Source organism: Camelus bactrianus, chromosome 9 (assembly GCF_048773025.1).
Source record: "Camelus bactrianus isolate YW-2024 breed Bactrian camel chromosome 9, ASM4877302v1, whole genome shotgun sequence".
In the NCBI taxonomy this organism is placed as follows: Eukaryota; Metazoa; Chordata; class Mammalia; order Artiodactyla; family Camelidae; genus Camelus; species Camelus bactrianus.
Window position 1 is genome coordinate 16,073,539 of NC_133547.1, and position 14,238 is coordinate 16,087,776.

The following is a 14,238-nucleotide window of genomic DNA, read 5'->3' on the forward strand; positions in this document are numbered from 1 at the left end:
TCAGTGACCCAGAAGGCTTGGGAAATGCATGAATTCATACTTTCAAAGTAGGCAGAACTGGTATTTACAGTTTTCCTTCTTCAAATCAGCCTGGGACATCTCAAACAGTCTACACAGGTATTGCCATAGCACTTGCTTTGATATTCAGAATGCCTCAGAAATGTGTTCAGTATCATGACTTGTGGGTCCTCCAAAAGACTTTGTTCTTAACATGCAAGCAAACAGTGTTAAACAAATTATCTAAACTATGGCTGCCAAGTATTGAACCTTAATAATGAAACCAAACTACAAAACATCTTCTTGTAGAGCTATACAAAAGACATAAAATTAAAATTAAAAATATCAACCACCGTTAAATATTCCAATCCTCCTACAATGCAGTTTTTCTTATCTTTATCACTACTGAATATTTTAAGGAGAAAGTTAACAAAAATCAAAATAGATAAAAATATTTAAATCTTTGGATTCTTTTATTCCATGGCCTTCAGAAAAACACAAAAATGGCCAGATTTTTCCCACTATAGCCTAAAATGACAAAAAGATTTACCGGTAATTTATAATTAGCAATGAACTCTATACTGAGTCATTTGTGGGTCAGAGGCCGAAGGACCAGTGTTACATTATCCTGTAGGTTGCCAAAATAATTTCTAATGCTCTGAATCCTGAAATATAATGGAGTAAGTCAGGGTATCACAACAAACTTCCAGGCATATCAGGAAGAACAGGTTAGTTGACACTCAGTTTTATTGTCTTAAAAAAGGAGGGGAGGTACTTATTTGAAAATACAGTTAAGTACATTCTTATCTATGATTATTTACATTTGTATACTGAAAATATCTGTTATTTGGATAAATCCTGTGATATGCCATTTGCTACAAAATAAAGTTCTTACAATGAGCGTGAGTAATTTATCCTTTTTAGATAATGGAAGAATGTATCAAATCTTCATTTATGTTCCAAACATTAAAAAAAAAAAAATCAAAAATCGTTAAGCCTGGAAAGCTATGAAGAAAAGACCCACCCATAGCTCTTCCTCAGCACATCAACTTCTGAAAGAACACAGTATGTTTGCTGACTTTAAAATGTTTATTCTTTAAAAAATTAGTTGCTTTTTATACAGCTATACAAAGTTCTTAATGTTTCTTTGGCAATGGAATATAATGGAATTTTACAACTATATAAAAAAGTTACCTTTGCCTAAGAAACAGTATTTACTGTGTATACATCGTTTACTGACAAAATTCTCTACCATCCAGCACCCTAATTAATTGACAAAATAAGCTACCTCAAAAGGGATATTACAGGATTTCCAAAAAGAAAGAAATAAACACACACACACACACACACTCACACCCACACACACATCCTCCTCTGGCTCAAAACACAGTATCACGGCCCTATCTGCAGGAAACTTGCAATAATTGCCAAATACAATTTAGTGATAAGAAAAACCCTTTCAGTGATGAAAAAATACTTATTAAGTCCCACTGGAGTACTGCTTTAGTTTAACTATACATAAGAAATTACTTAGCCTTCTGCTATTCCAAATATATTTAATGCTCATTTTTTAAGATGAGCGTCCCCCCACCCCCCCGAAAAGTAACTGCATTGTATCTTTGAAATTAAGCAGGAAAACAAACAAAAACCCAGTGCTGGTGACAAATATACAGCAAAATCACTTCTTCATTCTTCGCATAGATTGAAACCAATTCTCAGGAACATGAAGAGCTAGAAATCCAACTACTTTCAAAGACTTGTTTGTAGACTATGCAGCAACTTTGTTGTCTTTCTAAAAAGGAAAAAGAAATTAGCTCAAGTTTCAAAGTATTGGTTTATTAGTAAGTATTTTTAATTTGTGTAAGTATATTTCCTTTAAATATACCCTCCTCTTGCTTTCATGTATAAATCCATTTTACTGATTTCCAGGACACACCTTTCGTCACTTACACACCCAGCAGTAGCTCATAATTTGTTAACTGTATTTTCCAGTTAGCAGAGGTTACAGCAGTGGTGGTGTGGGCTTGTCCTAGCAAGGCGGCTTCCCCCACCCTCGCTAAGATAAAGGCATACTCCACTTTGGTTGCTGTCCTAATAATTTTTTAAAATAATGATAGAACTTAATCAAGCCTTGAACATAGTAGGTCAAACTCATCAGATACAACTGACAACATACTGTGAGACTAATAAAATCCCCAAGTCTTTGATGGTTTTACTAAGCAACAAAATATCCAGAGAGTAAAACAACATTCCTCTCCAAAGTTTCATGCCAGGAGAAAGCAGTGATTTGGAAATTCATTTTAAAAAGACAACTTAAATCTAAAGTAAGTTCTAAATATCAGACTGTTGACTGGGAAATTTTTATAAAAGTAACCAGGGAAAAAGCAATAAAAATCTCAAGGGGTCTCTAGTTCTCCAGTGAGATTAACTCTAAACTAAAGGCTTGTACTCAGCCATCATAGTCAAGGGCTTCTATTTTCCACAAGATTAGTTGCTACCATATACCGGATTTTTACTGCTGATTCTTAGTTGGTTAGAAATACACAGTTCCTATGTTAAAGACTTAACTGTATCTGTGTATACAACACAAAATCATTTGTACAATGTTATTAAGTTAGAATATATATGGCATGGTGTAAACTGGTACAGAGAGAAATAAGCTGAGGATAATCCCACTGTCCCCCACCTATGCCAACCTTCACATGCCCCGTTTTTTTTTTTTTTTTTTAACCTTTCAGAAAGCTGTATGGTCAATCCAGACCTTTTAGGGTCCAAAAGCTGTGGTTTTCTGAAAGGTTAAAAAAAAAGAAAGCAAAACAAAGAAGAAAAGAAGTAGAGTGAAGGCAGGAGAAGGGGGAGACAGAGGTAGCAGGAAGAAGAGAAAATAAAAGGGGGAAAGAGAGAGACAGTACCATGCTGAGTCATTTCAAATACCTCACTGTCCCTGGACCCTCTCTGAAGGAACACAGATTCAAATGGAAAGCGATCTGTCTCACTCATCATAGTGGCTTAACCTCCTTAGCAGCATTTAAAATAGGAGTGGGCTATACATTCTTATTATCCCCAGCCTGATCTCCCACCCCCCAAAGAAAGAGAGAAAAGAAAAACACTACAGGACCATACTCACCACAAGTTTATGTTTCTAACACTATTCTTAAGCAAAACTGGGCTGGAAGTCAAAGAGTATGAGTTTTGGCTTTATTAGCTTGTACTTAGATCAAGAGAGTTAATTTCTCTGAGTCCTTGGTTTCCTAACTATTGGGAGTACGGTGGGAGAGAGGTTCTAGGCTGTTATCTCTAAGGAGTTAAAAAAAAAAATCCACAATCCCTTCTTTACCCACGTTTCATTAAATAACCAGATAAACCTGTAAGTTCATGCCAAGGGAGCATAAAGAACAAAGCTAACCCGTTACATGAAGCCTGCTGCAAATGCCATTGCACTCCATCTCTAAGAAGATATTTCAGAAACGAGTTTAATCCCTGAGAGAAATCTCCTTTATGTAACAGTGGTCACTCACTATTTTCGTATGTAAAGGCAGCAGATGATATGATTTAGAAGGCATAGGCTGTTGAGAATGTCAGGGATCTAGCGGCAGACAGAAGGATCATTCAGCTATGGAATGGACAATCAACGGCTAGCCACACTGATGGAACTTCAGCCTCACTGAATGTGGAAGAAACGTATTTTTAATCAACATGCCCAGTACTTACTTCAAGCCCATTATGGCTCCGTGCTGAGATAGGTGTTCTGGTGGAAAGAAAAGTAAAATACATATTCACTAATGCCAAGAGGCTCCCATCTAGTTGGCGATGCAGAACAAAGTAAAACACATGAAATAGGGAATATATTTAAAATATGTACTGATGAAAGCAGATACCACAGGAGGTCAGAAAAGGAAGAAATCAGTGGAGGAAGGAAGAGAAGTTTCTAAGGATAGAGCAAATCTTGGGCAAGACTGAAAGGAGGTCCTGACTTTTACTGCTCCTGTCTCCCCACTAGACTATAAACACCAAGAAGCCTGGGGCTGCATGCTTTGTTACCACAAATGTCCAGCACAGAGCCTGGCATGTGTGATGCATCTGATATACTTGGTCAATAAATGAGGTTAAAGCTGGAATCAAGCAGTATGTATAAGAGATGACCATGAGCCAACCTGCTTGAATCAAATAGGCTAAAGGGTAATAAGAAATGGGGCAGAATGTATCATAGTGGGACCCTCACAGAGTGAAAAGAGCAGGCAGTGCAATATCACATTAGAACCTTCAAACCATCAGGGTAATGCCTGAGGTCCAGTGAATCTATCACTCCTTAAAATATCGAAGTAGATGTTGATCTATCTGCCAGGGAAACAGCAGTGCAGATAAAGATTCATGTAGACAACCTCTATAATGCATTCTAATTCTGCAGTATATATGATAGGAGTTTTAACTAAAGGCTTAAAATGGCTGGACAGTGAGACATGGCATTAATAAGTGCATGTACTATGTACACAGTGGTTCTGCAAAGGTTTACTGATGACTGTTCAGATAAAGGGGAGTAATGGTCTGGTCTTACACAGAGAATATGACAGCTGTTTTTTCCAAATTATCTGAAAAACATGAAGAAGAGTATATTCTGTTTGTTGGAAAGGTAGTTAAACGATTAGGTTGAAAATAGAAGGGGAAGGGTTTTCATTCAAATTATGTGTATGTCTGTGAATTCCTAATAATTAGAGCATCCATGGGGTGGGAATGGATGCTCTCAGGAGGAGTAAGCTCCCAACCGCTATAAGAGATACCAAGGGAAGAGGTTAGTTTGGCCAGGAGGTTATACATCTCAGATGTTTTCCAACTCTGAGACTTCAATGAACTTTAAAATAAGGTGCATTTGAGATAAAACTGTGCAACTCTCTATCCACAAATATCAAAACTGATGGCCTGAAAGGTTTAACAACTCAACAGAGGGCACGCTAGCAATAATTATTAAAATTCCAATAAGTTTCAAGTCTAATTTAAACATACTTTTTCTCAAACCAAGCTGACTCAATGTGGTCTTCAACAAGGAGTTGCCATTGGCTCTTTAGCAGGTAGCTGACATGCCTGAAGTGAGGTAAAGAGAGACTGAAGGTCTGAAGACCAATCAGTGGGTTAGTATGGCAGCTGAGAAACATCTCGAAGGAATGGATGTGGGACCTGATAATGGGCCATGATCACGGATACCGCCACTGCCCAGGATACAAAAAGAATGTCAGACTGAGATGATGCAAAGGCAGGAAGATGATGAGGTCATTCTGAAGAAGGTTAAGTTTAAGTTGATCACAGGACACAATGCAAACAAACACAGAGAAATGCAGATGAAAGCATACAAGATCTAAGCTGAAAAATTGATTAAAAGCTAAGAATAGATAAGCTCAGAACAGGGAAGGGGAAACTGGCAGGTGAGGGAGGGAGAGAGAGAGAGAAAGCTCAAGTATACACAAGAGTGCAAACGTGAACATGAACACTCGAAAGATGGAGCAAACTGAACACTACAGGCAGAAGGAATAGGTAAAAAGGTCCTGAGATAGGAATAAGCTTGGCACTAAACAAGAGCTAGAAGGCCCGCAGGTCTGTAGCAGAAGGAATGAAGAACAGGGCAGTCCCACTGGCAACAAGGCCTAGAGCAAGCCCTAGACTTCTGACCTGGAGAGCAGCCAGATCATGACGTGCCCTTATACGCTGTGTTGAGGAACATTTTTTTTTTTTTAATTGAAGTATAGTTAGTTTACAAGGTGTCAATTTCTGGTGTACAGCATGTTTCAGTCATACATGTATTTGTTTTCATATTCTTTTTCATTATAGGTTACTCTAAGATACCGAATACAGTTCCCTGTGAAGAAACTTGTGTTTATCTATTTTATACATAGTAGTTAATAGAACATGTGTTATTTTTATAAAGAAAATAATATCAAAAGTGTTTAAAAAATCAGGAAGACCCCAAGTTGGGTAGGTGTATATCAATGCCATTGCAGAGGAGTTAAGGGCAAATATTTGTGAAAAGGCTACTGAATTCTATAAGCAATAGGTCACTGGCAACTTCAAGAGGAGGAATAGTGGCAAGTAAGAGGTGTTTTGTAGTTCCCAAGACATAGTTTCTGAGCTGGAATGGCCATTTTGCAAGTTAGAAATCCTGCAGCTCCATCAGGTTGCATCCACCATGGCTGGATAGCCTGAGCTAATGACCTGAGGCTTATTTTCAGCAGTCCTGGCTATGATGACACAATACCAAAGGCATCAAAATTAACAGAACAGACCCAAAAGCCACTAACACTGATCCTTTAAGAGGGATCTCAACAATGGTCAGTTTTAAATATTGAATAATGAAATTCCTGCTAGCAGGTCTTTCTGTTTCTCGCTGTTCTTTGCAATTCCTAGTAGATCTCTTTACGAAGTGATTTTCATTCTTTCTTTGATTATATACCTTCCTCCACACTATCCCTAAAATCAATAAACTAGCACAGTAACATTGACTTAATTGACAGATCCTTTTAAATAAATTTTATATATAAACTTACTATTCAGAGCTAGTTTTTTTAGCAGCAGTTCCCAAATGCCAATATATTTTCAAGACAACAGTTAAAAAAAAAAAAAAAAAAAAAAAAAAGCAAAAAACCCAAAAAAACCCAGGGAAAATGTAGTTGAGGTTTCCGCAAAACTAAATTAAGAGCACTGACTCAGGAACAAAATCACTAGGTTCAAGACTCAGCCTGTGTATGTTCATGTGTGACTGAAGCATTATGCTGTACACCAGAAACTGACACAACATTGTAAACTGACTAGACTTCAATAAAAACACGTACATGATAAAAAGTTGACTCAGCATCATCACTTACTAGTTGATCTTGGGCAAGTATTTTAGTATCTCTGTACCTATTTCCTCATTTGTACACATGAAACACTATATAAATGTTAGCTGCTATTAAGTGTACAGGTTTGCTTCCCATTTGGGAGTATGTTCTTCCTAGATTCTTTTGATGCTAAGGCATACTCTATAATGTGAAATAAAGGTGACATAATATGGTCCTTTTTATACTGTATAATGTCTTTAGTGATTCCCTGTGCTTCCAACAACAAAAGTTTTCGAAGGAGAAGAAATTAAAAAAAGAAAGAACCCCAGGTCAGTCTAATAGTTTTTTTGGAAGAAATTTTTGTAACAGTCCATGAAATCTGAAACCATGGTTCTATAATAAAAAGACAAAATAGGGTATCATATTTCTATTTCTTACTTCCTCCCACTGAAAAGGAAATAGTTAAAAAAAAATTGGATTCATTAGCCAAGAAGTTATTGCTCCTTAAAATTACATAAGTATTCTGCAGGTACACCCTCCTCTGAAAAATCAAAATGGAAGTTATATAAATGCCCTAAAAATATTTACTCAAAATAGATAAAAATTAAAAACATTTTGAGTTTCACAGAACTGCAAGCCAACCCCAAAGCATACAATACTTACCCTATATTCAAAATCTGCAAACTCCCTGCCCCCACGACCTCCTCTGAATCCACCACGAAATCCTCGAGGGGTGGTGAACGTACCACCTCGGCCACCACCACGCCCTCGGCCACCACGGAAACCAAGACCTCCTCTGCCTCTGTACCCTCCACGGCCACGGTTTGGACGAAGTGGTATTCCAAATGTTTCTGCATTTAATCTTCTTTCTTCAGCCCAGGTTGGTCTCCGTTCTCTATTATGAGAACAAATAATCTTTAGTGTATCAAGTTTTAAAGAACATTTTCCAGCCAAACTATGTAGCACTAATTCCCAAATTAAAGCTAAGTAATTCCTAAAGATCAAATAAAAATAAGCACCTTATCTAAATCATCACAGACTGTCCATGGCAATATGTCCCTATAATATTCTGTTCAACTTCATGTTGGTTGGTTGGTGCTATAATATGACTGGTATTAAGTTTCTCGTAAATGTAGTTGATAATACAAAGAAACTGACAGCAGCCCTGATGTAGTGGGAACTCATATGTAATAGGACTGGCAATTGACTACTCCCTCCAATCAGCCCCAAAGGAAGAAAGGGCAAAGACAGGAAAGGAAACCCTGTCTCAGGAAGTGATGAGAAGGAAGGCAGATCTCCTAGTATGCTCCTGGCCAAATCTCTGGACCTGATGCCTCAAGCAAGTGTCTGAATTGTTGCTGCCGCCGCCGTAAAGTCCAGACAGGACTCAGAATCATCCCCATCCTTGCTGAAATTTTAGTAGACGACTGCCACCAGGTGGCACTAAACTGCAACTAGGAGAACGACAATTTGGATAGGGAGCAGAAACTCTTGAACTTTTAGTTTGTTATACTGGGTCCTTTCATTAACCAATTTTCTGGATCTGTATTTACTACAATATGGCAGAGGTTTACTATATTAGTAAACTTCATCTGAACTACTTCGTAAAGGGGTAAAGTGTTTAGATGTTAGCTGAATGTTTCTATTTTAATTACTAATTTTCAACTGTCAATGCATCCCCAAACCAAAGTATATTATTTTTTCTTTTCAAAGAGCAGTATCATATATTATACTGTATAGCACAGGGAAATATATATAAGATCTTATGGTAACTCACAGCGAAAAAAAATGTGACAATGAATATATAAGTTCATGTATAACTGAAAAATTGTGCTCTACACTGGCATTTGACACAACATTGTAAAATGACTACAACTCTATAAAAAATGTAAAAAAAAAGTAAAAAAAGAATAGCATTATATAAAATTTTTTATAAATTATTTTCTTTTAGCAAAAACACTGAAAAACTGCAGTCATTGCATATTTTTAAGTATTCAGTAAACTTTGTGAATTTATAAGAAATCATTTCACACTTCAACATCTTAAGAGCAACTTAAAAACTGTACCTATTATCATCACAAGAAATATTATCAAAGAAGGATTTAGTTTTGTCATAATAGCAATTAGGTCCAAGTGGATCTTCTTCATCTGCATTTCCTTCACTGTTTTGGGTATCAACTCCTGAGTCTCCTTTATCTTCACCATTTACAGGCTTCTCCTGTTTCTCAAGTTTATCTTCTATTGAAAAATAAGTACATACAATAAAAGTCAAGGCTTGTACCAAACACCCATAATTCACAAGTCAAATAAGAGTATTTTCTGAATAGAAAAATGAAAACATACCTTTCAATTTAAGTTTATTATGAAACTCTCTGTCAATTTCCTCCTTGTTAAATTGTGCATTTGCACTTTCAAAGTCAAAGTCTTTCTCAAATTTCATCGGACCATCTCGTCGAATACCAAATCTTCCCCTGCCACCTCGATGACCCCCACGCCCTCTCCTTGGAGCTGAAGGAGCACCTGGAACTATATTAATAAGCAAATAAAGAATTAGCTGGATTAGAGCAGAAGCTATTATTGTGATCTTTATATTAAAGAGTCAACAACAGAAATGCTTACAAGTCTCTATATACATTACTATATTTGTATTTTTTTAAATAAAAAAGAAAGTTTCACAAACATTTAATACATAACAGACTGGGAACAGCACACATATTTATAAACTTGAAATTTATAAATGGCACACATGAACTTTATATCTATGGGGTCTATACTCATAAATGCTGACGAGTGTACAACCAAACAATTTGGGAGACTTCTGTACTAAATTACTGTGTACTCCTTGAGGGCAGGGGTTTTGTTCTGCTTATAATCCCTAATACCTACAGAGTGTCAAACATCTGAAGGGTTCTCAAAATTTAGGAAGCTTTTTATGGAAAGGATCATAGAAACCAAAATTTAAGGTAAGAAAAATAAATGAACACTTATCAGCACAAACTGCAAGACAGGAGGTGTTATTTCCACCTCACAGGTAGCACAAAAGACAAGAAGCACCAGGCTCAACCACTCCAACCACTTCCTGCTTCACTTTCACTGTCTCCCTCTAAATGGCTCTATATTAGTCAAGTCTTTCTTTACAATTTAATACAACCATAAGACTTATGAGGTATGATGAAGCAATACCAAAATAGCATAAATTACAGTGAACACTCGAGAACCCAAATATCCAACACAAGAGGAATAGTTAAGTGGAAAAAAATAAAAGAGAAATATGGAATGGTATTTGATGTGAGTTAACAGAAAAACACAGAGCACAAAGCAGCATGAACTTAAAGATTATAATTATGCGAAGTGTTTAACACATACCGATAAAGATGAGAAGTGACTATAGACTAATAGACAGGTTTGGGCTCACTGTTCACTGAACATTTGGCAAATTATCCAAGTTTGAGAAAACAAATCACAAAAACCTACAGCAGTATATCCAGACACTTAAATCTAGACAAGCAGGATGTTTAAATATTTAACTTTACTACTGAAAATGTCTTGGCCACAAGCCATAAAGTACAGCATGATACTTCTGTCTTAAATTTTGAAGGGCAGTGAAAAGGTACTTTTATTTACTACTTCACATGATTTCTGAATGATGAAAGCATGGCAATTGTTTTATCTTGAGGGAGGAGTTCTTTCTTTTTCCAAATTAAAAAAAGTGAAATATAGTAAACAAACCAGAAACTCTATGTTCTACGGTACATACAAAAACACACATAAAAATGTACAGAAGAAGCAGTGTTTATACACATTTAAAAATATATCTAGTTTTCTAAAATTGAGTAAAAGATCATCTTCCAATTATTACATAATTGAGGTGATTACACACCTTTAGTTTTTAATTTGGAAGAGTTTTAAATTATAATTTATTCTCTGCTAATAAATTTAAAAATAATAAAATGGATGGATTTAGGATAAATGTTATAGATTACAAAAGAAAGTACTCAACCATATTAAATCAGTAACTATGAAAGAAAGCTAAAGTACTTGAACAATTACTTCCAAAAAAGGGGCTCAAGGCTTAATTTTAGTAAAACTTTTCAAACTTTTATGGTACAGCTAATTCCGTTCTTAAAAGCATAGAAAACCATGAAAACAATTTTATAACGTTAACATGAAATGACAAAACAACAAAAAAATACAAAAGGTAGCATAAAAGAGAAAGCCACACAACAATGTACATGTACGTGCACGGATCCTACTAGCATATTACATTCAAGAATATGTTAAAAGGCAATTGCCTACCATCAAATAGGGTTTATTCCAGACATGTAATGATAATTAAAAAAAAACCTTTCATTTAAAAATAATCAGACCAAAACCAAAACCAAACCACTCCCCCACTGCAAAACAAACGAATGGTCCTGTGCGCCCATTATCCAGTTTCCCCTCCAATAGTAACATCTTATTTAACTATTATTTATTATCAAAAATCAGGAAAAAACCAGGACGCTGGCATAATATAATAAACTACATTATAGAGCTCATTCAGATTTCAAGTTTTGCATGTACTCATTTTGGGATACGTCTTTATGTATAGTTCTATGACCTTTTGCTACATATACAGATCCACACAACTACCAGCAAAATCAAGATAAACAACTATTTGGTTACCACAATGAAACGCCCTTGTGCTTATCCTTTATATCGTCAACTCTTGCCATTCATTTTTTTAATAGTAATTATGTATCATATGTTCAAATGTTCTCTCTATTGAGAAGCATAGGATATGGCTTTCAGATACAAGTAACAACTTACCTATTTGTCTCTTGCTATCATTTCTGAGTTGCTCATTTTCTGGTCTTGAAACTTTGTGTACTTCAGCTATAGAACACATAAAAAGTGACAATCAACTCAGGACACATAATAAACTTTTTGTTAAGTTTAAATGGAAAAACAAACAAATCAAACACAAAATCAAAAATCTATACCCCCACCACCATCACTACTTTGAGTCAAATTTGAAAGACTGAACATTCTATCAAGTTCAGTTTAAACTTTCTAGGCTCATTCACATAAAATAAAACTTTTTTTTTTTAAATGAAAATAAGGTTGGAAGATGTCAACCAGTCAATTAAGAAACAGTAAACAGCTAAAGTTCTACCTCGCCTGTGCTCTTGATTCTCTATTGCTTTTTGGCTGGTAGATGGTAAAGGCCTGGTTGATACAGGGCTCCTCCTCCCAACAGGTGCCGGAGCAGGTAAGTGGGCCGAGGCGGTCTGTACTGCTTGTTCCATGGTTGGGCTTTTTCTCAAAGGGTCTAACTGAGGGCTTGAACGACCTAAAACGTAACCAAAAGATAAGAAACTACCCTATCCTTTGGGGATTTCAAAATAATCTAGACCCTAAAAAAAAGGTGTAGAGTTTTATTTCTACCAATCAAATCCTCAGCACAAATCTGAGTTCATCTACTCATTAGATCAGAGCTTAAAACTGTTTATCTTTAGCAGGCTGGTCACAAGATTGGTTAAAAAAAATTTTTTTTAACCACCCCCACACCCACCAAACAAAAAAATTCTGGAACTTTATCTGTATTTCTACCTAGTGGAATAAGGTTTAAAAAAGTTTTTCAAAAACTGCTGCTGATAAAAGATTCCCCAGGAATATTATAAAGATGGTAGGTCAGATGCAGGCTTTCCCCAATAACCACAACCACAAGATCATACTGGCATTTTAACCATTATTTCCAGAGGCTTTAACTTTTTTAGTATTTTCCAAAGATATGTCTAAAGCGATACCTTTATACCTGTAAGTATTATCTTCATTAAATTTCCATTATAAAGGAAGTAAAGAACTAGAAAGTCAGGTGAAGTTCTTCAATACCTTAGGGGCTTGGGTAATTAAACATCAATATTAAAAGGCCAGCAATAAACCTTTCAGATAAACACACAGTAGTCATTCTCATTCTTTGCTATCGGAATGATCTCTCGGCAAATTTTTGCTTAATATGGGTTTTGTACTTACAAATTCTATTTTTCCTTTTATGAGGTCAGAGTCTGGTCACAGTACAAACAGAAAATTTTTAACATTGGGTGCTCCCATCATGCTTTTTGTCCCTAATGCTTGCTGTAAAGCTCTGCTCAAGGTGCTCTCACAACCCATGATATTGCACCAAAATAGGTTTTTAATGCTCATTTTATGTTAAAAAAAATCCCAAATATGCTGCAAACTTACTACCCACCTGTGCATATCTGCACAGGCTCCAAACTGGTAAACTGGTGAGTAATGACAGCACACTGGGTGTGCAACAGGTGCTTCATGGACTGTTTATTAGTAATACTCCCCAAGGACATGGTTATCTAAAGTATGCAATTACAAATATGTGTCACCATTTCCAGCCAGTAATGCCAAAGTTTACTCTGCCAGTAATAGAAACACTGTAATTTTCCTATTGATTATAATGGGAAATCATGGTAGTTTAAGTTTTGGCCTATGAGAAAACATTTTGTAATCGTTTATCATCTTGTGAAAGGATTTATTTATAAAACAAACATTAAGGTTTTGAAAAGCGTATTGTTTAAGTAATTTTACAATAGTATATTAAATGACTTTATAAATTTATAAAACTTTACTTCATTAAGGCTTTTCTTTAAGCCTGTGACTCAAAGTATTACAGAACTGCAAGTGATAGGGCAATCACAGCAGGTAATAACTCATTTGTTGCATAACTTGAAAACTTTCATAATTAAAGTCTAGTACTATAAAAAAAAAGTCTAGTATTACATCATGATGTCAATTTTGTTGTAAATAGTGAAATATAGCTGATACTGGACATACTATACATACATAAACTCAGAAACTCTTTTAGCATAATAAAAATACTCCCTCAAGCTGGCTTCACATTTTTATCATCACAGTTACAAGAAAATCAAGAAAACTCTAGGTGTTTAAATTTTGTAAAATTTAGAAATTTTAGTTGGTAAAATTAAAACACAGATCCCAGGTCTTCTCTCCCACTGCTTTATATAACCACACCTCTTCTTCTAATAAATATGTAATTTAAAAAAACATTTAAAACTATTTAAAACTTATTTTAGACCTAAGTACCAGGGAAAGATTCTATAGTTATTTTTCCAAATGATCAGGCAGTTGTCTGTCCCAACAGCATTTATTCAATAGCTAGTCTTTCTCTACTAGTTTAAAGATATCTTTATCATATACTAATTACTTCTTTATACTTGGATCTGTTTCTGACTTTTGTTCCATTCATCTCTAAATTAATTCTTGTATTGCTTTATTTTATGTATACTTTATTAAGGAGATAAGCCCTACCTCATTACTTTATTTTTAAAATATGTCTAGCTATACTTCCATGCTTACTTTTAAGACAGTCTATGTAATCTGTTTTACCAGGTTCTTACTATTCCATTTGAATTTAATGGAA

General features: G+C 35.4%; 1 protein-coding gene across 4 annotated transcripts in view; it reads right to left on the reverse strand.

The window, feature by feature from the left end:
- Nucleotides 1–726: 726 nt before the first annotated feature.
- The window catches only part of LSM14A (LSM14A mRNA processing body assembly factor), a 49,935-nt gene continuing 36,423 nt past the window's right edge, over nt 727–14,238 (reverse strand). The window contains exons 5-11 of one of the 4 annotated variants that reach the window (XM_074369829.1): nt 11,959–12,135; nt 11,613–11,678; nt 9,147–9,329; nt 8,870–9,041; nt 7,467–7,698; nt 3,709–3,745; nt 727–1,789 (exon numbers count right to left, since the gene is read on the reverse strand). In XM_074369829.1, coding sequence (XP_074225930.1) covers nt 3,719–3,745; nt 7,467–7,698; nt 8,870–9,041; nt 9,147–9,329; nt 11,613–11,678; nt 11,959–12,135 — 857 coding nt within the window. In that variant the 3' untranslated portion in view covers nt 727–1,789; nt 3,709–3,718. The remainder of the gene's footprint in view (nt 1,790–3,708; nt 3,746–7,466; nt 7,699–8,869; nt 9,042–9,146; nt 9,330–11,612; nt 11,679–11,958; nt 12,136–14,238) is intronic. The other 3 variants (XM_074369831.1, XM_074369830.1, XM_074369832.1) reach the window with 3 other exon arrangements.